Source organism: Lygodium microphyllum, chromosome 15, assembly GCF_053477565.2.
Source record: "Lygodium microphyllum isolate KBCC chromosome 15, Lygodium_microphyllum_v1.1.10, whole genome shotgun sequence".
NCBI lineage: Eukaryota > Viridiplantae > Streptophyta > Polypodiopsida > Schizaeales > Lygodiaceae > Lygodium > Lygodium microphyllum.
In genome coordinates this window covers 45,154,620-45,179,509 of record NC_141149.1, presented here as the reverse complement: position 1 = coordinate 45,179,509, position 24,890 = coordinate 45,154,620, and the positions used below count along the sequence as shown (strand labels likewise).

The window sequence follows — 24,890 nt, the reverse complement described above, 5'->3', positions numbered from 1 at the left end:
GCATTTGCCAATAATCATTGAATCAAAGTACTTTGGGACTTTAAGTTGAATTGGCATCCCCTCCTACAGCTCTCAAAGAGTATGATGTTGGTTGGCATAAAACGTGGCACAATCCTACACTATTTTAAAGCTTTCCCTTGCAATTGTCAACATCTCTTGTATATCGTGCAAAAAATACACTACTGACTACATTTTTACCCTCTTGAGCTCGTCAACAATCGATGGTTTTAGCTCATAGCCATATATAAGTATGAACAATGTTGTGACACAACATGCCCATTCAATTAAAACTTACACATTACATAGAAATACTATGAATTCATTTGCATGTCATAGCTAGCGTTTGACAAGAAAAATGAAAGTTGATTGTATCTTGAAGACTATATGGGTATACAAGTGACAATTCAAAATGCATCAAAGACTTGCCAAGTGTAAGGAGGAGTTTACATAAGGTATACCTATCAAGTCAATGACCATGTACTTTGCAAGGGTCATAAATGGTTAGGATCAAGATTGTCAAGATATACCTATCAAGTCGGTGGCCATGTACTTTGCAAGGGGTGTAAACGGCTAGGTTCAAGAGTGTCAAGAGCAAATGAGTGCCCAAGATAATGTCCACTGCTTAGGGACAATGACAAAGTGTCCAAATATAGTGAACATGCAAAGGATAAGGAAGAAAAAAGTAAGACTTTTGTGAAGACCAATCATGGGGCAGCCAAGGGAAAACAACTAGCACAAAAAAATCAGCACCTTCATGCTGAGCAAATAGGCGGAGAGTTGCAGACATCTTGTGGCCTTGGTAAAGCTTTCAAATCAAGGAAGTGGAGGGCCATCAAAGCTTGTGAGTAAAGAATTGCAAGAGGGATCATGGGACTGATTTGTGAAGAGACTTTGCTCTCCATAACAGAGTATTACAGCAGTAATGATCTTTCTCATCTATCTTATCAAATATTATGAAGCTTCGAGCTTGAAGGTGCTCTCAGACAAACCCCTAATCATCCACTAGAACTAGAGGTCTCAAGGGAAGGCCTTGATGGATGTTTTGGGGCTGAAATCGACTATCAAAACAAGGTATACAGCAACATGTATAGTGTTGTGATAAAAAATTCAGCATATAACTTAGAGACAAATGCAACACGTGAAGTCTATTGCTTGTTTGCAAGAGACAGAGGCATGATGTATAACTTGCTTTGGATGTACTTGGGTAACAAGAACTGAGATTCCTTGTGATGTTTATGGGCCGAATTTGACAAGGAATAACAAGGTAAAACAGGCCAACATTGTTGAGAAACCACTTTTTCCGTGCATCCGCCTCAATTAGGGTTTCGCATTGCCATCCCCAAAAAGGGCTAGCACCCTCATTCTTGTTAGCAGATTAATCAGATCATGGTTGAATCTAGACTTGTGGTTTAGCAAGCTGGGCACAGAGATTATTTAGGCATTTTATTTGTCATTATTTATTGTGGACTCGCATTATTTGCAACCAATCGACCAGCATTTAATGTTGGTCGACCAATCATATTTTAGGCATTTATTTGGCCTATACATTGTCTGGCTCCCTCCTCCACTCAATACATACATTCGTTCATTACTAGACACTTCTTGGAGAGAGGGAGCAAGTACCAGTGCCTCCACAGCCGGTGACTCACATTGTATCTGTACTGTCTCATGTCTTGGTATATGGATTCCATTTCCTGAGCATACATCTGAGTTCTCATCTGTACTGTGTTCTCTCTTTCTTTTCTTTTGTCTTGTATTCAACAGTTTATTTTAGCACATGTTTATGCTTCCATTGCTGCACCACTTCTGACGTGGTTTCAGATTTCAGGATTTGTGCTTTTGCTGTGTTTTATTGATGATTTCAAGACTATTTTCCCCTTTGCTGATCAGACGGCTGCTACTCTATACAAGCGACCTGTATGATCTGCGTTTTTTGCAGATTTGCCATCGCCTGCTGTCCAACACCCCCTGTTGCCGGTGTTTTCATCATCAAGCTGCTGGCGACAGTTCCCTACACCTGTTCATGCAGTGTGCAGCCTGCGTTTTGCTGTTTTCAGCATTCTTTTGGGCTGGGCGACTGGCAGAACAGGCCGTTTTTGCTGTTTCTGACAGTTTTGAACTGATCTTTTGACTTTGTGCAGCAGATATTGGCTTCTTTTGATTAGCTTTTGGGTTATACTGTATGTGAAATCTTGTTTTTTGCAATCTGTGCTTGTGGTTTGGCTGTGTTCCCTCTCCAAATACCTTCTCTTCTCTACTTCTCTTCTAAATCCTCTACAGATGGCTGCTCCATGCACATCCACTGATGATACATTATATGGAGATTCCTATGAGGCTCTTGCAGCTTCAGAGAGGGGTTCGAAGATGAAGAAGTCGAAGGCCCAGTGTTACCACTTTGGCAAGAAAGGTCATTTATGGAAGGATTGCAAAGAGTTAGCGGCTTCCAAGAAGAAACAGGAACAGAAGACGAATCAAGATGCGGACTCCTCCGGTGAGTCATCATCTCCCTCAGATTTCGATTCCAATCCTCCGACCAAGGCGAAGTCCAAGGCGCGGAAGGGATCCTCTTCTTCCGATCGTGGGAAAGGCTTAAAGGCCCTTTCCTCCGTTGCTTTCTAGTAGTGGTAATGTGGTCATCCCTCACGACTCTCCACTGCCAAAGAGGGAGTGTGAGGGTGGTGAGATGGGGCAGCCGCGCCTCATCTATATTGCTATATAGATGCACAAGATCCAGATAGGGACATCCCTGACGCATCGACGGAAGTCTGACAGGTACAAATCCTAAAGCTGGGATTGACATCCAGGTTCATGATGGGCTGGTTACTTGACAGAGAGCCAATGGCTTTCGTCTGGAGCTCAGATGAGGGGACACTTTGGCGGTCTGGCCAAAGACGGGGAATCCATGGTCATTTATGCGTTGAGGCATTGGTGACAAGATGGTCACATATGCTACATCAAGGGCATTGTTGACAAACATTGAGAGCTGCTATGATCTTCTCTATTTTCAGGAGCTGGTACGATTGACATCAACATCAGGTTCTCTTCAAGGCACCTTGGTGGTGGCTTGCGCACCCACTACTTGGGTATCCATGGTTCTACTCTGGTGGACATTGTTGTGTGTATTATGATGCGATATTATCATTGTATATTGTATTGAATCAGATCACCCATGACCTAAGAGAGGGTGTTAGCAGATTAGTCGGCTCATGATTGAATCTGGACTTGTGGTTTAGCAAGTTGGACACAGAGATTATTTAGGCATTTTATTTGTCATTATTTACTGTGGATTGGCATTATTTTACAGCCAATCGGCCAGCATTTAATGCTGGCCAGCCAATCATTTTAGACATTTATTTGGCCTATATATTGTCTGTGAGTCTGCGCATGCAAACATGTCAGTTCATAAGTGAGTCTGTGCATGCAAAGATTGGACACATTATTTAGGATATTTTAGGCATTTTTTATAGTCTTCATTTTGGTCATATTTAGCATTTATTGCTAGCCAACTTGATGATATTGAGGACATATTTTTGTCTTATATATTCAAGCTCCTCCTCACTCAGTCACTCATCTGCCATCACGCATGTGGAGACCCCATGGAGAGAGGAGCCAATGCCAGTGCCCATGCAACCAATGGCTCACTGTTGTATGCGACTATCTCATGTTGGATATATGGATTCCATTTTCCGAGCGTACATGTAAGTTCTCACTTGTATTGTATTCTTTAGTGTTCTTTATTTCCCTTTCCCTTTTGTCTTATGTTTCAACAGTTTATTACAGCATATGTTCACACTTCCATTGCTGCTCCACTTCTAACATGGTATCAGATTTCAAGTTCTATGCTCTTGCTATGTTTTTTGTGCTGATTATAGGACTATTTTAACCATTGTTGATCAAGCGATTGTTGCTCCAACCAAGTGACCTGTTTTTCCTACGTTTTTTGCTGACGTCAGCATCCATACAGCCTGTGTCAGCCCCTCTCTTGCCTGCGTGTCAGCTCCAACCTATGTCTTGGTGTTCTTGCATCTCCTCCTAACTGGGTGACTGCATTATCAAGCCGTTTTTGCTATTCCATGCAATTTTTGGCTGCTTTTTTTTACTTTTCACAATAGCTTTCTTGTTTTGGTCAAATTTTGGTGAATCTTATATATGAACTCTCATTTTCTCCAATTTGTGCATGTGGTTTGGCTGTGTTCCCTCTCCAAATATCTTCATTTCTCTATTTCTCTTCTAAATCCTCTACAAATGGCTCCCCCGTGCACATCCACTGATGATAAGTTACATGGAGGTTCTTATGAGGCTTCTCCAGGTTCAGAGAGGTTTGAAGAAAAAGTCAAAAACCGAGTGTTACCACTGTGAAAAGAAAGGTCATTTACGGTAGGTCTACAAAGTATTAGTGGCTTCTAAGAAGAAAAAGAAGAAGAAAACGACGCGGTGTGGACTCCTCCGACGAGTCATCATCTGCCTCTCACTCAGACTCTAATCCTCTGACCAAGGAGAAGTCCAAGGCATGAAAAGAGGATTGTGTTTCACTCCCTTCATTGTGCAGATTCCCCACAAGTACTCCCACTTGATTCAAACAAGACAATGCAATCATCTTCTAAGCTTTGACTCCGTTGTATTAGCTTTCTTTACATACCATGATTCAATGCTTTGTCATCTTGTTCTCTTGTGTTTTGGAGTTTCTCTCCTCTCTGTGTTTGCCGTACACTATGTTTCTCCCCACAAACCCTATTCTCTCTCTAAATCATCGCATATTTCAACAAGCATGCTGTCCATGATGTTTAAGAGCTTCAAAATTGCTTTTGGATGCATCTATTCATGAAATCCAGCTCTTTAACACGAGAAACTTCGAATACCATCAAAACTCAAGTTTAGAATGGATTTGGAGCAACAAATAGATCCTTTTATGCTATTGTAACAAGCTGTAATAACAGGCTGAAATGGTATTTAGTGGCCTATACAAGGTTTTGTCCAAATTTCATACTTTCTACTACTTGATACTATGTCCAAATGTTTAATGCTACCTTCTACCATATAGTTACATGATCAAAACACGGATTTTGGTGCCTATGTATGACAATGAATTAATCAATGTCAAGGTATCAATTGAACTCTTGACTCAAGAGTGTTTACGCAATTGTACCATAAAGGGTTTCAATTGTTACTTGTAGTGCATGCATTGATCTTGAACTAATGTACAAGTCATAAATCAAAGGGCTTTGTTTTGGCTTCAAATAGTGTATTTGGATTCTAAAATTCTATAATCAATTCATATTCTTAATATTTTCTATCATTACTCTTTGCAACCTTCTTTATCTTAACCCCCGTGGTTAAGGCTACCTTCCCTATACACCCCGTGAGCCCAACGTTGCAAGAGGGGTTTTAGTCGAAAGGTTGTATCCACCAAGGATAAGAGAGAGAAAGAAGTAGAGAATAAGAGATAGAAGAGAAAAAAAGAATAGACAAGAGGTATACAAGATAAAGACAAAGCTCAATGATTCAAAGCACTATGTATTGAGAAGATATCATTGTCTGGGACTACTCGAAAGCAATCTCCAAGCATTAGATCTTCTGGAGCTCCCTGGTAGACCAAAAACGCACACCAAATACTAGCCTCTTTTCTATTGCTCAAACAGCAAATCTGATAGTTCCGTTGGCTCTGAAAGGGAAGTAAAACCCCAAGACACCTACTCAAGATTCTTCCAAATCACTCATTTTTCCTCCCATTCCAAAGTGTTGTTTGTTGTCTGAAAACTACGATCGCGTGCCACACAAATTCGAAGGCCCTTCTTTTTGCATAAGATTTCCTAAAACTGACCTAAAAGCCACTTACTTTTTGCATGTCACCTTATTCTAAAAGTTTTCTATATCTTTTTAGAATGCTTACAAAAAATAATATCCAAAATATCAAAAATACTAAATTTGTTCAAAATCCCTATATTTTGAAACTATCCATACTATGGACACTAGCACTAATGACCAATATGACATTGACTCTCTAAATTAATAAGAAACTCGGATGATGATGCACTCCAAGGTTTTTCACACTGTGTCAATGTAACGACACGATATCCATCCCCTCTAAACCTATACATCCTCTAATATGTGCCACCCGAGTCAAACACCCATAGCATCAACTTGTCGCTCATTATGCACATAAAAAGGCATTCCCTTGGATCATAGATCAAAATGACTAGAATTTGCACAACTCTAATATCATACCAAGCATCTACTCCAAGGTCATAAAGTCTTGGGTGTACATCATATACTAGAGGCTGTTGAATCTCCATATACAAGCTATAAAGACACCTATCAATAAATACATAGCAACATGCTTGCTCTTTCAAAATCCATCGCATATAAAGATACTTTTGATAACCTTTTTGCTCCACATCCAACATAATCAATGCATCCAACACACTCAGACTATCTTTGCAAGCATTTAAATATTCCAAATCGTGAAGCATCTCTTTACTTCTTAGCAAAGCATTAAACAAAGTATTTAAGACATTCTCAGTTTGTGGAGCATCACATCTAACATCCTCTAAAGGCATATCCTTGAGCTCATGAATTGTCTTAAAAGCGATAAATGTATCCAACAAATCATGTACATCCAACAAGCCACCAATCTTCCTCAAAGTCCCTGCAACAAGTAAAACATGAGCTTCATAAACCTCTTCAGATGCATAAAGAAAATCTGTATAAACAATGGCTAACTCTTCCACTACAAGATCTTCCAAGGCATCCATAGCTGTCTCAATATCAAATTGCAACTTATATCCTAGCTGTTTATCATTCTTTTTGCTCTCTTGCTTGCTATCCTATTTCTGTTCCTAACTTACCTCTTCCATAACATGCTTGGAAGGTGGCTGATTTGCAACTTTAGGCTGATCCACACCTCTTCTTTTCAATCTCTTAAATGTCATTGCATTATCTTCATCTCTCTTTTATTTCTCTTCCAAAAATACGTCTGTGTTTTGTCCTTTTGCTAAATATACATGCACTGAATATGCATCTGCTGATGATTCCAAACTAGTTATATCACGAATGTCTTACTCTACATGAGACATTTCACTATCAGTAGCTTTTCTCTTTTCTACAAAGCATATGCCCATATTGCAGCCTTCGGACCAACCATCATTTAGCCGAACACTTTATCCAACTATAGACTAAAAGTAAAAGCATATACAACTGCATAAGCATTTTGGACAGCCAAGTCTTCCAACAACTTTTGCATACCTCTCTTTTCAAAATTCAAAGCAAGAGACTATCCCATTTCTTGTGTATGGATCTTGCCATCTTTCCAAAAGATAAGTTGTCATGCCAAGGTCTCCTAATAAGCAACATAATCCTTCCTTTCATGCTACAAACTATTACACCACATACATCTTTTCCTTGGTTTAGAGGCTGTTGCCCGTCCCTTTCTCTTGTCCTTTCTCGTTCAATATTGCAACCTTTTAACTGAAGATCCCGCATACCTTTAATTAATTCATCTAATACATCTTCCCTAACAATGAAAACAGCAAGTGTAACCATAGGGTTAGTCACAAAAGTGGGTGGCTTATTGGATACATCAACTATTTTGCCCGTAACAGTGAGTAAGCTAAATGCATACAATCTTTCTCTTCTTCTATATTTTTCACCAATCCAATAACAACATTCTTTTACATGTCTCCACTGTCTTAAGCCTTGTCTCTGTAGTCTAATCCTCTAACAAATCATCAAGCTTCTCTAAAAGCTCAAAATCTACCGCTTGTAGAAACAATTCAATTTTCTAACTTGCAAAAGCTTGATATTCTACGAGATCTATCTACTCAAACCAACTTTCAAATTCTCTTAATAACTCTGTAACCACAAGCCACAAGAACCTTATTGGATTATAGAACCCACTGTTGAAAAGTCTTGTGGATAATCAAACTAATGTCTTCAATGTAAAATTATTCCCTGAGTTTCTTCTTGAAAGCTATCTAGTCAATATCCTACATGTACAATTCAGTAACTTAGGCTTTCAATTCATATACAATGATGTATGCAAAATATTGGCTTCATACAAGTTAAGCCATCCCAAAGAACTTCATCTTTTAAGCATAGATATGCAAATATACAAATACATTCCTGCCATTAAACAACTTTATCTCACGCTCTACTACCAACAGAGTATTCATCACAACAATTTCTATTTGCGTAAAAGCTTGCATCACCTGTTGTTGTGTCTACATAAGCATATTCATATTTTGCATTAACTGCTACAAAACATCACTAGAAACTATACTTGAAAGTTCTCCCATCTTACATTTCCTTCCAACAACCTTTCACATTGAGTTCACCAATGTCGAAAGGTTGTATTTACTGAGGATCAAAGAGAGAAGAAAGTAAAAAGTAGATGATAGAAAAGAAAAAAAAGAATAAACAAGAGGTATACAAGATAAAGACAAAGCTCAATGATTCAAAGCACTATATATTGATAAAACCTGAGAAGATAAACAAAATCCTTGTCTAGGACTTCTCGAAAGTAACCTCTAAGCATTAGATCTCCTAGAGCTCCCTAGTAGACCAAAAACGTGTACCAAATACTAGCTTCTTTTGTGCTACTTAGACGGCAAATCTGATGGTTCCGTTGGCTTTGAAAGGGAAATAAAATCCCAAAACACCTACTCAAGATTCTCCCATATCGCTCATTCTTCTTCTTCCCAATCCAAAGTATTATTTGGTACCTGAAACTGCGATTGCACACTGTGCGAATTCGAAAGCCCCTCTTTTTGCATGAGATCTTCCAAAACTAACTAAAAAGCCACTTGTTTTTTGCATATCACCCTATTTTACAAGTTTTCTACATCTTTTTAGAATGTTTACTAAAAATAATATTAAAAATAAACTAAACTTATCCAAAAATCCCGTATTTTAAAACCATCTATACTATGAACACTAACACTAATGACTAATATGACGTTGACTCTCTAGTTCAATAAAAAACCCAAATGATAATGCACTCCAAGGTTTTTCACATTGTATCCACGTAGTGGCACAACAACGTGAAGGCTATCGAAAGAATTACAAACATGAAAGATTCATCAAGTTCTAGGTCTACTACACGTATTGATTCTTCTACAAGATCTAGTGATGATACAAGGCAAATGTTATTACTACTACAGTAGCAACAACAACTAGACGCAAATAAGTATGAATCTGCAGCCATAAATGCTTTGTAAGCAATTGAGAATGGGATGGAGCAATGCAAGCACTCAAAGAGCAGAGTATGGACTAGGTAGAGAAACCCAACAAAGGTCTTGCAGCCATTGCATTGCTGTGAAAATTTGAGAGCAATTATGTATAGTTAAATGCCATTAAGCAACATACTCTAAAAGGTCAAAAGGTTGAATTATTTTTTAAAGCCGCACATCTTTCCCTACAAGAAAGGTTAGGGGATCGTTTGAAAGACAATACAACAAAGACAAGGTTGAAAATAAATTGTTCACATGTAATTAATGCTGTTGACAGAATTGTTAAGAGGAAAAAAATTAAAGCAATAATTACATGTAAAGGCTATGCCTACTGCCTATGGCAAAGAACCTACAATGAAACCATCTATACCTATGCCTACTGCCTATGGCAAAGAACCTACAATGAAACCATCTATACCTATGATTGAATCTATTGTTCCAATAATGAAAGAAAATCTTTGGATAAGATTGTGAAAAAAATGCATGACCTACAACTAAAGATAGTAAAGTTGAATAAAAAGATAAAAGAAAAAGGAAGAGCAACAACCCTAAAACCTACCGAAGAGGGGTTTGTATGTAGATGTATACGGTAACAACCCTTGGCATGAGGTGTAATTGTGCTTCCTATTGTGATACATTGGCCAAAGCTTTGATCTTTTAGAATGATGGTAAGATCCATGCAAGAGAGACAGGTTGAGCCAAACTTTAGCAAAGGCAGAAATGGTCTTGGACCAAGAGGAACAGCTAAAGGGACAAAATGCTTCCAAGTCGGATGCACTGACAGGATAAGCCTCTCAGAAGAAGGGGAAGGACCAAAAGAAGAAGGGGGATAACAAGTCAAAGAAGAACAAGGACAAGGACAAAGAATCCACATGCCATATTTGTGGAAAGACTGGCCATTGGAAGAAGGATTGCCCTGACAAAGACAAGAAGGACACCAACAAGAAGGACACGAAGGATTCTGGAGCGGTGGCTACATCCTCATCAGCTGCATTTCTTCATCTAGCTGTCATTGAGGACTCTTCACCAAATGCTTCTGATGCTGCGATGATGGCTCCCCAGGCTCGAGAGTGGATCGTTGATAGTGGTGCCTCCCGGCACATGACTCCTTCATCAGATGGTGTTGCTCAGTTGCGACCCTCGCGTGGGCAGATTCTCATTGGAGATAGCTCTTCAGTGTCTATTGCAGGACGGGGTAAGATGCAGCTTATTCCAGATGGACGTGGTGGTACCCATACCTCAGAGGTCTTGCATGTACCAGGTTTAGGGTATCATCTCCTGTCAGTTCATAAGATTTGCTCCCTTGGACTTTTGGTGGAGTTTGACAGTAACTCGGTGCGAGTCCTTGATCGTGGGTCAAGGAAGGTTCTATCATCCGGATATGAGGAGAACGGCATCTATAAATTGAAGTCTTCCACCGCCCTCTCTACTCTTCTTCTTACCTCTCAAACACAGTCAGAGTTATGGCATGCTCGGTTTGGTCACCTCAACTATGATTATCTTCGGAGGGCGTCACGTGGACAGCTTGTTCGAGGGTTGCCGGATATAGTGGTGAGCCAGCAGCCATGTGTCTCCTCCATTCGTAGGAAGCAGCATAGGGATGCCATTCCCCACACAGCTTCGCGGCGGTCTACTTCACCGATGGAGCTTGTATCTGTGGATCTATGTGGCCCTATGAGGAACGAGTCCTTGCATGGGAGCTCGTACTTCATGCTGATCGTAGATGATTACAGCAGGATGACATGGGCCTATTTCTTGGCATTGAAGTCAGAAGCTTTCTCCCACTTCAAGGATTGGCTTCTCTTTGAGGAGAACCGATAAGGCCGGAGATTGAAGACCTTGCGATCCGACAAGGGTGGTGAATTTGTTGTTGGGATGTAAAGGTCCTTTATTCACCTCCGTGTATTTTACACGTGTATTGTTATGTTGTACATGTGAATGCACCCTTACGGGCCCTAAGTATAAATACATTTTATTCTTTGTGTACCAACACATTGTTGGTATACCCAAATCTGTTCGTCACTCTTACTCTCACTCTCACTCACCTGTTTACTTCCTCTGCTGCAAATCTTCACGCTTCCGCTACCCGCGCGCTCCAACAACTGGTATCAAAGCTGAGGTTAAGGTGCTCGAGCTCCTCGAAGTCCGTGTGAGACAACACCAGCTCTTCGCTCGCGAGAAATCAGTAAGTCGTCACTCATACAGGTCAAGTCGTCACTGTTTCCAAGCACGTGTATGTGCTGGACAGTCAGGCAACAGTGTTGCAGGTCACGTTTTGTGCAAGCGAGCAGCCAGGACAGATCGTTTTTGACCTGGCAAGCAAGGACAGGTCGTTTTTTATTAGGCGGCAGTCAAACAGGTCACGAGCAGCCAGGACAGGTTGTTTTTGATCAAGCGGCAGTCGAACAGGTCACGAGCATCAGGCGCAGGCTGGACAAGTCACGCGATGCTGTTTTCGTCACGTTTTTTACCAGGCGACAGCTCACGCAAGGCTGCCACAGACAGCGCAGGTCAACGGCTGCAGTTCGACACGTTTTTTTTTTTCTTCCAGAAATTTTATTTTAAAAAATTCTAAGGTTTACTGCAAGCAACCTCTTTGCCACTGACGGGAATTCGCGCGCGCAAGCACAATTCTCAGATTTGGTCAAATTTGAACCTGGAAATTTGGGGCTTCTCCCAGATTTGATGCTGTTTATGCTTGACAGTGACATCTGTGTCAGAAATTGCAAACATTGTGCGCATTGACCTCAATTAATTTGGGGATTTTTCAAAATTTGTTGGAATTTTGCTCATCCGAGTAAAATTTCTTGGCATTGGACCAAGAAAAATTGGGGCTTTTCATGTATTGATGTAATTTTGCCCAGCTGAGTCAGTTTGGGTGACATTTGCACACATTTGGACCTGGAAATTTGGGATTTTGTGCAGAATTTGATAAATTTCTGCATTATTTGCCTGTGCAATGGCTGGTTTATGTCAAAACAGCAGAGGATTATTGCTGGTTATGCAAGAACAGCAGTGTATTTGCTGATTTAGCTTGTGCCCTTGCAATTCAGTGCTTTTACACTTGTACTTGTGAAAAATGGCTGCAACTTCTTCCAGTTCTGACATTAAAAGTTTGATGGAAATCAAGCGATTTGATGGTTAGGGCTTTGATCTTTGGAAAGATCGTATGCAAGGCATACTGTTCCTAAAGGATTGTGAGGATGCTTTGCAAATGGATAAACCCGCACAAATATCTGAGGCGGATTGGGCCAAAGTCAATAAAAGGGCTGTGGCTTATATAAAGATGGGTGTCACTGATGACATTTTGACAAACATTAAGGGTTTAGACACTGGTCATGCAATATGGGAGAAGTTGAAGACTACCTATGAGATCACCACACCTGTTAATCAGGTGCATTTAATGCGCAAGTTGGTGAATATGCAGTTGGATAAGTCCAAGCCTGCAGCTGAGCACTTCAGTGCATTTACTGGCATTTTAAATCAGCTCAAGGATGCAAGTTTGGATTTTGATGATAAGTTAAGGGCGATCTTTTTGATCATGACATTGCCTGACTCTTGGGAGACTTTGGTTGTTTCTCTCAGCAATAACTCCAATCTCACATATGATGGTGTGAGGGGTTCAATCTTGAATGAAGAAATTAGACATAAGTCTAGTGAAGAAGGAAGCAACTCAGCTTATAATGTTAGAGGCAGGGCTGAAAAGAAAAATGCAAATGCTGGACAGAGAAGCAGGAGCAAGAGCAAAGGAAAAGAAAAGAGTGATGTTACATGCTATCAGTGTGGTCGGAAGGGCCACAAGAAGCCTGATTGCAGGTATTACAAGAAGGAACAAGTGAGAAAGAAGAATACAGGAGACAAAAAGAAGAAAGAGGAAAAGACAGATGCATCTGAGGCAGGTAAAGGCAAGGAAAAGGCCAATGTGGCCTCTAGTGTTGTCATAGAGGAGCTCTCAGATGCAGAGGCTGATATATTATGTGCAGTGGATTATGATGCCCTTGTATGTCACATGTAGGATATGCAGATCACCAAGGCTGATGTGATTGATGCACTTTTGTCAGTTGATGATTGTGTCACTCAGACTTGGATTGTAGACTCTGGTGCCTCTTTCCATGTGACCATGCTTGGAGTGTTTTGCTACTTTTGATGCAGGCTGTTATGGCAAGGTTTACCTTGGAAATAATCATGCTTGCAGCATTGATGGGATTGGCACCATACACTTGTCTTTGGATAATGGGCAAGAACTTGTGTTGAAAGATGTCAGATATGTGCCTGGCATCAAGAAGAGTTTACTATATGTTGGACAGCTTGACTTGCATGGTTACACCACACTGTTTGGTGGTGGTTTATGGAAATTAAAAAGGGGTTCCATGCTGATTGCTAAAGGAACCAAGAAGGACACTTTGTATTGTCTGCACTGTAAAGCTTTGAATGGCAAGTTTCTTGCAGTTGCTGAAATTGGCTGTCATTTGGAGTTATGGCATAAGAGATTAGGCCATATGAGCCAGAAAGGACTTGATGTTCTTACCTCTTTGAAGAGGGTTGATGGAAAAGGCTCTAAACTTGATTTTTGTAATGACTGTCAGTTTGGAAAGCAAATGAAAAATTCATTTTACTCTGGTGTCTCCCGTAAGTCAAATGTATTGGACTTGGTGCATTCTGATGTATGTAGCATGCCTTTGAAATCGTTGGGTGGTGCTGCATACTTTGCCTCTTTTATTGATGATTGTTCCAAGAAGATTTGGGTTTATTTGTTGAAAAAGAAAAGTGAAGTGTTTGCTGTTTTTAAAACTTTTCATGCATTCGTGACCACTCAGACAGGTAGAAAGTTGAAATGCTTGAGAACTGATAATGGGGGTGAGTTCACGTCTAATGAATTTAAGTCCTTTTGTGACTTGCATGGGATCAAGAGGAAGCTTACAGCCCCTTACAGCCCTTCTTCAAATGGTGTGGCTGAAAGATACAATAGGACTCTGTGAGAGAGTACGGTGCATGCTGTCCACTGCTAATCTCCCTCATGAATTTTGGGGAGAGGCACTTAAAACCGCGGTTCACATTTGCAACCGCTCTCCAAACAGGTCCCTAAATAATGGCATTCCTGAGGAGGTTTGGTCTGGCAAACCGGCCTCATATGACCATTTACGAATATTTGGCTGTGATGCTTTTGTGCATGTTAGAAATGAGCTGAGGAATAAACTTGACCCGAAATCCACCAAAGGCATTTTCATGGGCTATGGTGATGAGGGTGAATTTGGCTATAGAGTGTGGCTACCTCAATCCAAGAAAATTGTCCGCAGCCGTAATGTTGTGTTTAATGAGGCAAAGTTGCTTAAAAGTACTTTAGCCTCTGATGAAGACATGAAAAATGTCAAATTTCAGAATTCGCAGCCACCTATTACTTCAAATGATGAGCCTCATGGTGCTGTACCACAGGCTGAAACTGATGATCAGCCCGTTATCTTTGAGCCAGATGATGATGGACAACAAATAGAAGCACAGGAAGGTCATGGACAGCAAGATAGACTTGCTGATTATGAAAATGCAGGTGCTGGAAATGAAAATGAAGGTGCTGTACAGCATGAACAGCATGCTGAAAATGGCTTACAGCAGCCAATAAATGCTGAAAATAACATGTCTCCAGATGTAGATCCGATTCCTGAGAATGTAGATCATTGGGTACGCAGGTCTACACGACTAAGAAGGCAGCCACATAGGTATGACCCCTCTTTGCATTATGTGATGCTTGAATGACAAAGAAGGTATCCACGGGTAAAAAGAGAATTATGGAAAATTGTGATAGCTCTTAAATGTGATAACGAGTATTTTATCATCGAGACCGATTGTTTTCTGGTATTGGGTATGACTACTAGTTGTGCTATTGTTATTAAATTCGATATACATGCTCGACTTTCTTATATACTTAAAATATATATGGAGAATATTATGTAGAAAAGAAAGGAAATTTTATAAGCAGTTGATCATCGCCTTGCGAAGGCCTGGTAGGTTCCTGGGGATGAGTCTGACCTAGGGCCGATGCCTTGTCTTCCTAGGGGTGGCGTCTTGCTGGACAATAAGAAAGTAAGGAAGGTTGAAGCGAAAATAAAAGTGAGCGTCAGAAAAGGATTAAGTGCCACCTTGCGAGGGCTTGGTAGGTTCTTGAGTACCGAGATGGTGAGCCTCTGACATATAAAGAGGCTAAGTCATGCAAATTCAGCAATAAGTGGGAGCTAGCTATGCAGGAAGAGATTAAATCTCTGTATGCTAATGATACTTGGGATCTTGTGTCGTTGCCCAAAGGAAGAAAGCCTCTTCCAAACAAATGGGTTTACAAAGTAAAGACACTTGATGGGAAACCCAAGTACAAGGCAAGATTGGTTGCCAAAGGGTATGCACAAAAGGAAGGGATTGACTTCCAGGAGGTCTTCTCACCTGTCGTGAAAATGACCACACTACGTGTGCTTTTTGCTCTCACTGCTGTATTGGATTTAGAGCTGTACCAAATGGATGTGAAAACAGCTTTTCTGCATGGTGACATTGATGAGGAGATCTACATGAAACAACCCGAGGGTTTTGTAGTTCCTGGAAAAGAGCAGTTGGTGTGTAAACTAAAACGCAGCTTATATGGGCTGAAACAAGAACCACGGCAGTGGTACAAAAAGTTTGACACTTTTATGCTCTCACATGGGTTTACACACAGCCATGCAGATCATTGTTTGTATATGAAAAAGGATACAGATGGCAACCCTATCATACTTGTTTTGTATGTGGATGATATGTTGTTAGCTGGGAAGAGAAAGACTAGCTTGGATGCTCTCAAAGATCAGCTGAAATCAGCTTTTTCCATGAAAGATTTGGGGAATGCAAAGCATATATTGGGCATGAGGATTCGTAGGGATAGAACGCTGAAATTGCTGTTCTTATCTCAAGAAAAGTACATTGAAAAGGTACTGGACAGATTTAACATGGCTGAAGCTAAGCCTCTCGGAGTACCCTTACCTCCATACCTTAAGCTTAGTAAAGCCAACAGCCCAAAAGATGACATGGAAGCCAATGCTATGAAGGGAGTCCCTTATGCATCAGCTTGTGGCTCTCTTATGTATGCTATGGTGGCTAATCGTCCAGACATTGCTCATGCAGTGGGAGTTGTTAGCAGGTTTATGTCAAATCCTGGCAAACCACATTGGGAGGCTGTCAAGAGTATTCTTAGATATCTGAAGGGTACACAAAGAAAGTGTATTTGCTATGGGCAAGGTGCACTTAATTTGCAGGGTTATTGTAATGCAGACATGGCAGGTGACTTAGACACTCGGAGGTCCACTAGCTAGTATGTCTTTACAGTTGCTCGAGGGGCCGTCTCTTGGTGCTCCAGGTTGCAGAACATTGTCGCACTGAGTACTACTGAAGCTGAATACATATCAACTACTGAAGCTTCTAAGAAAGCTATATGGTTGAGCAGACTCGCAGAGGATCTCGGCATGTCTATGAGTACTCCAGTGTTGGGATGTGATAGCCAGAGTGCTGTGTATCTGGCTAAAAATGCCATGTATCATTCACACACAAAGCATATTGATGTGCGATATCACTTTATCAGACAAATTCTGGAGGATGGTCTAATCACATTGACCAAGATCAAAACACAGGACAACCCTGCGGATGTTCTCACTAAAAGTCTAGGCAAGGCTCAGCATGAGCATTGCATACGACTAGTGGGAGTTGGTTAAAGGTTCACTCCAGACCTTTAAGTGGGAGGTTGTTGGGATGTAAAGGTCCTTTATTCATCTCCGTGTATTTTACACGTGTATTGTTATGTTGTACATGTGATTGCACCCTTACGGGCCCTAAGTATAAATACATTTTATTCTTTGTGTACCAACACATTGTTGGTACACCCAAATCTGTTCGTCACTCTTGCTCTCACTCTCACTCACCTGTTCACTTCCTCTACTGCAAATCTTCACGCTTCCCCTACCCGCATGCTCCAACATTTGTTTCTAATGAGTTTGCTCGTTTTTGTGCAGATAAAGGTATTCACCAGGAGTTTGCTAATACCAACACTCCTCAAGAAAATGGCATTCTTGAACAGAAAAACCACAGTGTGATCGAGATGGCGCGCACCATGATGGAGCACCGACAGACCCCTCAGGTTCTATGGGCCGAGGCTGTGGCTACTGCAGTCCACATCCTTAATCAATCCCCCACTTCGGCCGTTGATGGGATGACACCTTTTGAGGCTTACTTTGGGACTAAGCCCGATGTTTCTTACTTTAGGGTCTTTGGGTGTGATGCCTATGTTCACATTCCCAAGGCTCACCGTGATAAATTTGAAGCAGCTTCCCGAAGACAGGTATTTGTTCGCTACAGCTCCCAATCCCAAGGCTATCGATTGTATGATCCCGTCAAGCGGGATGTGTACACTAGTCGTGATGTGCGGTTTGTGGAGGTTCCGGCCATATCAACGGGTGAGGAGCATCCCATTCTTGGAGATCCAGGGGAGAGTTGGGCTCCTGCTACAGTTCCTTTGGAGCCCGTGCCTTTTGATTATGATTCTGTTTCTGACACAGAGTCTACTGTTCCACCAGTCACCCCTGCGGAGTTACCACCGGTGGATATTCCAGAGTCTTCAGCTGATGGAGAGAGATGAGGGGAGATTCGGCCTTCTCCTCGATGGGCCCGTGACACACTCCGTGATTCAAGGATCGAGGGGGTTCCTGAGGAGTGGGAACCGCAGGATGGTCCGCGGCGGTCACGGAGGCACCAGGCACATTCTACGGAGCTTGTTTGCTCTAACTATTGTTTGATTACCCGTGTTATGCAAGATCGAGAGCCCACCTCCGTGAAGGAGGCTTTACAATCCGCAACATGGAAGAAAGCTATGGAAGCCAAGTTGGAGGCTATTGAGAGGAATGGCACTTGGTCACTCGTGCCACACCCCCCGAATAAGAAGGTGATTGGCGTCAAATGGGTCTTCAAGACCAAGTACCTTAGCGATGGTTCTTTGAACAAGCACAAGGCTCGCCTTGTTGCTAAAGGTTTTGCACAGCGCCCAGGGATTGATTGTCATGATACTTTTGTCCCCACTGCTCGTATGGCGACTATTCGAGCTGTTCTTGCATTGGCTGGCCATAGGAGATGGCCTGTCTACCAGTTGGATGTGAAGTCGGCCTTCCTCAATGGTGATTTGAAGGAGGAGATCTATGTCGAGCAACCTCCTGGCTTTGGATCTTCAGATGGGAAAGTCTAAAGGTTGAAGAAGGCCTTGTATGGCCTCAAGCAAGCTCCACGTGCATGGAACAAGAAGATCGATTCGTTCCTTCAGTCACAGTTGGGATATCGGCGTTCTAAGGCCGATCCGCAGCTTTATGTTCACACTTCCGAGGATGGTTGTGTGCTTTTTGTGTTGTATGTTGATGATTTGATTGTCACAGGTAATCATGCACAGAAGGTCCAAGAGACGAAGGCAGCTTTACATCGGACGTTCGAGATGACGGACTTGGGTCTACTCCATTTCTTTTTGGGCCATGAGATTTATCAGTCTCCGAGGGGAATCTTCATCTCTCAGCAGAGATATGTACAAGAGCTCTTGGTGTCTTTTGCGATGGAGGATTGTCGGACCCTTTCTACTCCTATGGATCCGAACTGGAAGGCCACTTCCCATTCAGCTTCTCCCATGGCGGATGCTTCCCGCTATCGTCAGTTGATTGGCTCCTTGATTTGGCTTCTCAACACTCGTGTTGATCTTTGTTTTGTTGTTGGGCTCTTGGCAGGGTTCATGAGTGAATCTCAGACGGTGCATTGGCAGGCTGCTCAGAGGATATTTCGATATTTGAGGGGGACGTCTGATTTAGGGATTCATTATCCCGCAGGGACAGATGGTTCAAATCTTGTACTTACAGGTTGGAGCGACTCGGATTGGGCCGGTGATGTGGACCACAGGCGGTCTACTACAGGTTACTGTTTTACCTTGGGTGCAGGTGTTATCTCATAGAGTAGCAAGAAGCAGCCCACGGTAGCCCTTTCATCTACTGAGGCAGAGTATCGAGCCGCGTCTTCCACCACATGTGAGGCTGTGTGGCTTCGACGATTGTTGGAGGAGCTTGGCTGCCCCCAGACTCGTCCTACTTTGCTGCAATGTGACAATGAGAGTTGCATTGCCTTGGCACGGAATCCTGTTTTTCATGCCCGGACGACGCACATAGAAATCCAGTACCACTTCATCAGAGAGAAGCTTCTGGATGAGACCATCACTGTGGAGTACTGCAAGACGGAGGACAATCTTGCAGATTTGTTTACAAAGGCACTTCCCCAGGCTCTACTTCGGAGACATTCCAGATCCCTCAAGCTTCTGCCCCGCCCAGGCTCTGAGAGGGGGTGTTAGAGATCATCGCCCGTCCGAACTGCACAGTCCAGTTGGACTGTACAATCAGACTACCACGTGGCAGTCCGACTGACTGCAGTCCAGTCAGCTGCATTTAATGCAGCCGACCTGCCTGATTTTTTCGCCCAGATTCTGGCTATTTATAGCCGAGGTTTTCAGCAGTCTCTCACACTTCTCTGCTCGCAGATTACAGACTGGTAGCACGCGCAGATTTCGTCTTTGTTCGCAGATTTCAGACAAGAGACAGTGCAGACTGCAGAGGACTTCGAGGTGAACAGCAGGTTGCATCGTCGAGGTGGAGACACGCAGTCCAGCGAACTGCGCCCGTGTACATATCTGCATATCTTTGTATACAGCACACTTTATACAGCAGATCTTCATCTTTCACTGTCTTTCTCTCTCTTCTCTCTGCGTTCTCTCTCTCTCAGTCCTACACTTCCGCACCGCTGCACTCTGACAAGGATGTATCTAGGGAAAGCTGAAAAAAAGCTTTAAAAATATGATGTTATGGTTGAAGATGAATGCATATGACGCCTTCTATTCAAGTGCCCATGCTTCCTTCTATCCCCAAAGAAGATCAATTTGATGGTGCAAACTACTCCCTTTGGTTTTGCAAAGTGGTGTGTATTCTTAACACCTTCGACTTATGGATCTTCGATTCTATCACGATTCTCGTTCAATGAAGGAACCCCACATTGGTTCTACCATGGACCAAGCAACCCTTTGCATCAACTTAATTCTACAATGCGATCTTTTCTCTTTATGAGCCTACAATATTCTATCCTTGTGCATGCATGCAAACTTCGATCCACAACATAGGTGTGGACAAAGCTCTCTTCTCTCTACCATCAAAAGACCTTTGCCCATTGTATGACCATGCAAAAGAAACTCTAAATGATCTCAGATTACAATTCCCTTTCTATGCACCCTTTCTATGCAAGATCACATCAACAAGATAGAGGACATGGGGAGTGAGCTTGCGCCCCTTGGCATGACAATTTCATTGAAGGACATGGTGATAATTCTCATTACTTAAGTGCCATCTCCCAAGTATGATGTCTTCTATACCAACTTGCTTACCTCCAAGGTTCAAGAGGCTTTTCTATAGAAAGAGCTAGCTTCACTTGTTTTGGAGCACAAAAGCGACTCAAAGAGATTGGTACCTATGGATCCAACCTTACTAACGCTTTTACTACATATTCAAGAGGGGGCAATGAGAAAGACAAGAAGGACAAGAACAAGAGAAGCACACTACATATTTAAAGTTTTCCTCGGGCTCTGACACAAATTCATAGAAACCTAAATGCCCACGCAATCAGAAGGGCACTAATCCTAAGGAGAAGTGTTGAAAGAAATACCTCCTCTTCATTCGAGAGCAAAGGATGAAGCTAAAACATCTGAGCCCTCCTCTACTTCTACACATAAGTCTATATTCCTTCACATACATGAGATGGGAGTCTTCTACATAATTCAAGAGAGGCCTTGGCTCATTGATAGAGGTGCTTCGAGTCATACGACTCTCAAGGAGATTTGCTACAAAATCTTCCTCCATCAAAGGATATTGGTGACATTTATTTGACACCTACTCGTAGTGTTGGCACTTTGCCAATATTACCTAACCGTCCATCTAGCTCCACTTTGGAATTCGATTTGGGCTTTCAAGTTTCCGTTCCCCTCTATTCATGGCTTTATTAAACTTGATATTTGGATTATCTTCGCTACACAAGCCCTTGTTATCAAGGATTCTTTTTCAAAGCCATTTGGGCAATAGGTTGGCAAGAGGGCTTTACAAACTCCATTCCCCTTTCATTGTACAAGCTCCTCTAAGGCAACCTTCCAAAGCCACACCCGTTCCTGATTGTGCACCATCTATTCCACACAGTCCATCCCATCCCCTACCATCTCCTCTAGCAGTTCCATCATACCTCCCATCACTTTCAAAGGGAGACAATATCAATAATGTGGTTGTGAATTTCCTAGGCCCTTGTGTTTTAGAGTTGGATTCCAAGGATCATGAGGAGTTTCTTCATTGACCAGCTTCATCATCAATTGATTTCATTGGCATTGGTACTTCTTCTGCCACCCTTGGATCCATTGTCTCCTTTGGCCTTCAACCACATCCAAGATCTAAGAGGTGGTGTTGGCAATCATGTGTATCATCTCCTACCTGTGAGCCTCAATCTAAGTTAAATAGGGACATTGGAAGCTTTGACACTCAATCTACCATGTATTTTGACAAAGAAGGCATGCTCTTTCTAAAGTATGCATTTCTTTTTCAATCAATTTTAGGAGTGTTTACACTAGCTGGTTATTTTCTAGCTCAATGCATTCCTTTTTCAATGGATCTAGATTATGTTCACACTAGCCAAGATGGAACAACTAGCATTTATAATGGAGATCAACATTTTTTTATTATTTTATTCATGATATGCAATCATCCAATATATTTATGGCCTTCAAGAGCAAGTCAACTAGATTTGGCTGATTTTTGCTACTTATAGCCAACCTCCACGTTTAGATTATTCGCAAGTATTCCTTTACAAGATTCAATACACTCCAATGTACAAGACTCTTCTTCATCTTCGGGTGTTGCCATTTGTCATCAATCTAATCGATTGCCCTCATTGGCACTTTGCGCTGCATGCAAGAACTGACAATTCCTCTTTAGTATTTAGCTTTCATTCCATTAAGTACATAATTCTTCTTTCATTGCAATATTTCTCTTCCCTTCTCTCTCTATGTTTGTGTTTCCTCCTTTGTTGTGCACTCTCACCATTTCTTTCCCAATGGGACCTCCACACTCCTATGACATTTCCAATCCCATTGCCCATTCCAGGATCCCCATTTCCTTGCAACACTTGAATATTGGATATTGAATATTGCAAGATGTCTAATCATGGAGGATATTGGATTGTTCCAATTTCAAGAGGAATAATTACATTCCCCATGCACATGAAGAGAGAAAGATGGAATGGTGTCACATCTAATTGTAAGAACAACAATGGAGACATTTAGCTCCTCCACATTGATGGTAATCGTGTTCATGCTTGTTCGGGTACAAAATGCATGAATCCCTATATTAACTTGGTCTCAAATGCATGAATCCCTATATTAACTCGGTCTCCTACAAGCTTATCAATGGCTCATTAAAGGTGCAAAGAGCACATGTTAATGGTCTTTCGTGCTAAAGTGGATTTTATGTGTCATTGAGTTCAAACTTTTAACACATGTCATGTTGACAAGATTCATGGACAACTAAGCTTCAAGTGCGCGATCTTTCCCAAGTAAAAATCTTGGACTTGTGTGTCCTTAGTCAAGCTCATAATAATATGTGCAACATAATGTGTTAATGTAATTTTGCATGATAAACCCAAAGAGCATCTTTATGCTCTAGTGGAGGAATCAATGTGACACATTAAGCTACTTGCAAAACTTATTATAGCTAGAAGCGATGCAACGATGGCTACTTTGATAGCTTCAAACTCACAAACGGATCATGGCATTGGAGGAATTCTTCGTCATGGTGCAAATCAAGGCATGTCTAATCTTGAACAAAAAGAGTAATTCATGGTGCATTCTTGGTGTTCTTGTTCCTTATCTACTCATGCAAAGTGAGGGTTTTGGAACATGTCATTTCATAGGATCACAATCATTAAAAGCCTAATTCACAATCGGCTTCTTGATTGTTTAATTGTTTGTAGGTCAACCTACTTTCATAGGGCATCTCACTCTTACCTTTAAAAGGATGGTGCAACAAGTGCAACCACATTCAAACACTTGCACTTGTGAATTCTTAGTGTACTTTCAATTGTCATAGTGAGCTTTTGTTTCAATATATGAACTTATATTTCTCTATCCAAAGACAAGCATTTGACAAAGTATTGGAAGAGTGAGGCAAAAAGATGAATTTACATCCTACTTTATACCTGCTTACCTCAACACAAGCTTATTTCATCTTCTTATTTGAATATTTAGGAGTCGTGAAGACTAAGAGTCCCTTTCTAAGGACCACTCCCTTTTGTATTCATGTTATAAGTCATATATAGTATAAATAATGTTATCAATTGTGTTTTCACTAGCTAATGTAGCAAAGTGTTTATGATTCCCAAGATCAGAGTTTTTGTATAGACCTACAAGAAAATGTTGATAGCCAATTGGCTTACATATTGCTGTACAGGTAATAGGCCAACAAAGGGCCACCCCTCCAATAGGCAAATGGAAAAACTCAATTTTTATACATCTTTCTCGTTGCTGCTATAAATGAAACAGGTTTGATGTGTCAACTCTAACTCTTACTAAACTGGCCAAAATGTAACTTCGATGTTGAGTTGTGTAGATTTTAATGCCCCTTCGTTTGATGAGCATAGCGATGCTTTAGTGAACTGAGCGGTGCAGATTTAAATGCCCGTGCCTTTAATGAGCATAGCGATGCTGGCAAATTCCAAAGTCATGATGTGCAGACCGTTTCTGTGATAAGGACGTTGCCCCGGATAATGCAGGCCTCTTTAACCTTCCGTGTGATGCAACTCTTGATGACAAAGAAACGAAATGTTACCTAGCGCTACTAGGTGTTTGCCAGGCAATGGAACCTGAAGGTAAACTTCCGTCAGAAACTGATCGCTGGCAATAACATCTCGCTCACTCACATGACCGTAGCCGCCAAGAACGCCATTGACAGAAGCCTCCACGCCCTGCTTGAGACGCACAAAGATTTGTAGCATGGCGTACGGGATGGGAAACTCCGAAGAAGGACGAAGGAAAGAAGCAGGTTTTTACCTCCCAGTAAGAGACCCCTTTGCTGTACCATTCTTGCTTCTTCTCGGGGTTGGAGCTTGTGGCGTGCTCCCCGGCTTCCTGAGCCCACATCTGCGCCCTGCTTGCGTACGAGTTGCCCAGAGAGTCCACCCCGCCCTGCTCCATCGCTCTGCGACTACAATGACAGGCAGAAGCGGAAGCGGACGCTGACGCTTGACGACAGGAGCGTCCCGAGAGCCCCCCAGGCCAGGGAGTCCAATTCAGGGGATTGTGAAGCATTTTGATATTTTACGTTGCTGTGGTATTTTCCCGCTTTACATATATTTAGGCCAGGTTCACACCAAAGTGGCAGAAGTTTTTTTAAAGGCGCTTCACGCTGTGAACTGCACCTCAAACTACACCACAATTTGGTGTGAAGATCCTTCTCACGCGTTTAGAGATATTGGTTATGAGTAAGCCTAATAGCGCCTTCTCACCGTCCCGTTCTAAAACTCGTGAAGAGCAATCATAGCTGGTTTTGTGTGTTTCAAAAGTTT

The 24,890-nt window shown here is 41.8% G+C and overlaps 1 protein-coding gene across 4 annotated transcripts in view; it reads right to left on the bottom strand.

Annotated features, from left to right (window-relative positions):
- Positions 1 to 24,680, bottom strand: part of LOC148024474 (alpha amino-terminal protein methyltransferase) — a 36,649-nt gene extending 11,969 nt beyond the window's left edge. The window contains exons 1-2 of one of the 4 annotated variants that reach the window (XM_087694108.1): positions 24,376 to 24,680; positions 24,155 to 24,290 (exon numbers count right to left, since the gene is read on the bottom strand). In XM_087694108.1, the coding sequence (XP_087550234.1) occupies positions 24,155 to 24,290; positions 24,376 to 24,633 (394 nt within the window). In that variant the 5' untranslated portion in view covers positions 24,634 to 24,680. The remainder of the gene's footprint in view (positions 1 to 24,154; positions 24,291 to 24,375) is intronic. The other 3 variants (XM_087694109.1, XM_087694111.1, XM_087694110.1) reach the window with 3 other exon arrangements.
- Positions 24,681 to 24,890: the final 210 nt, after the last annotated feature.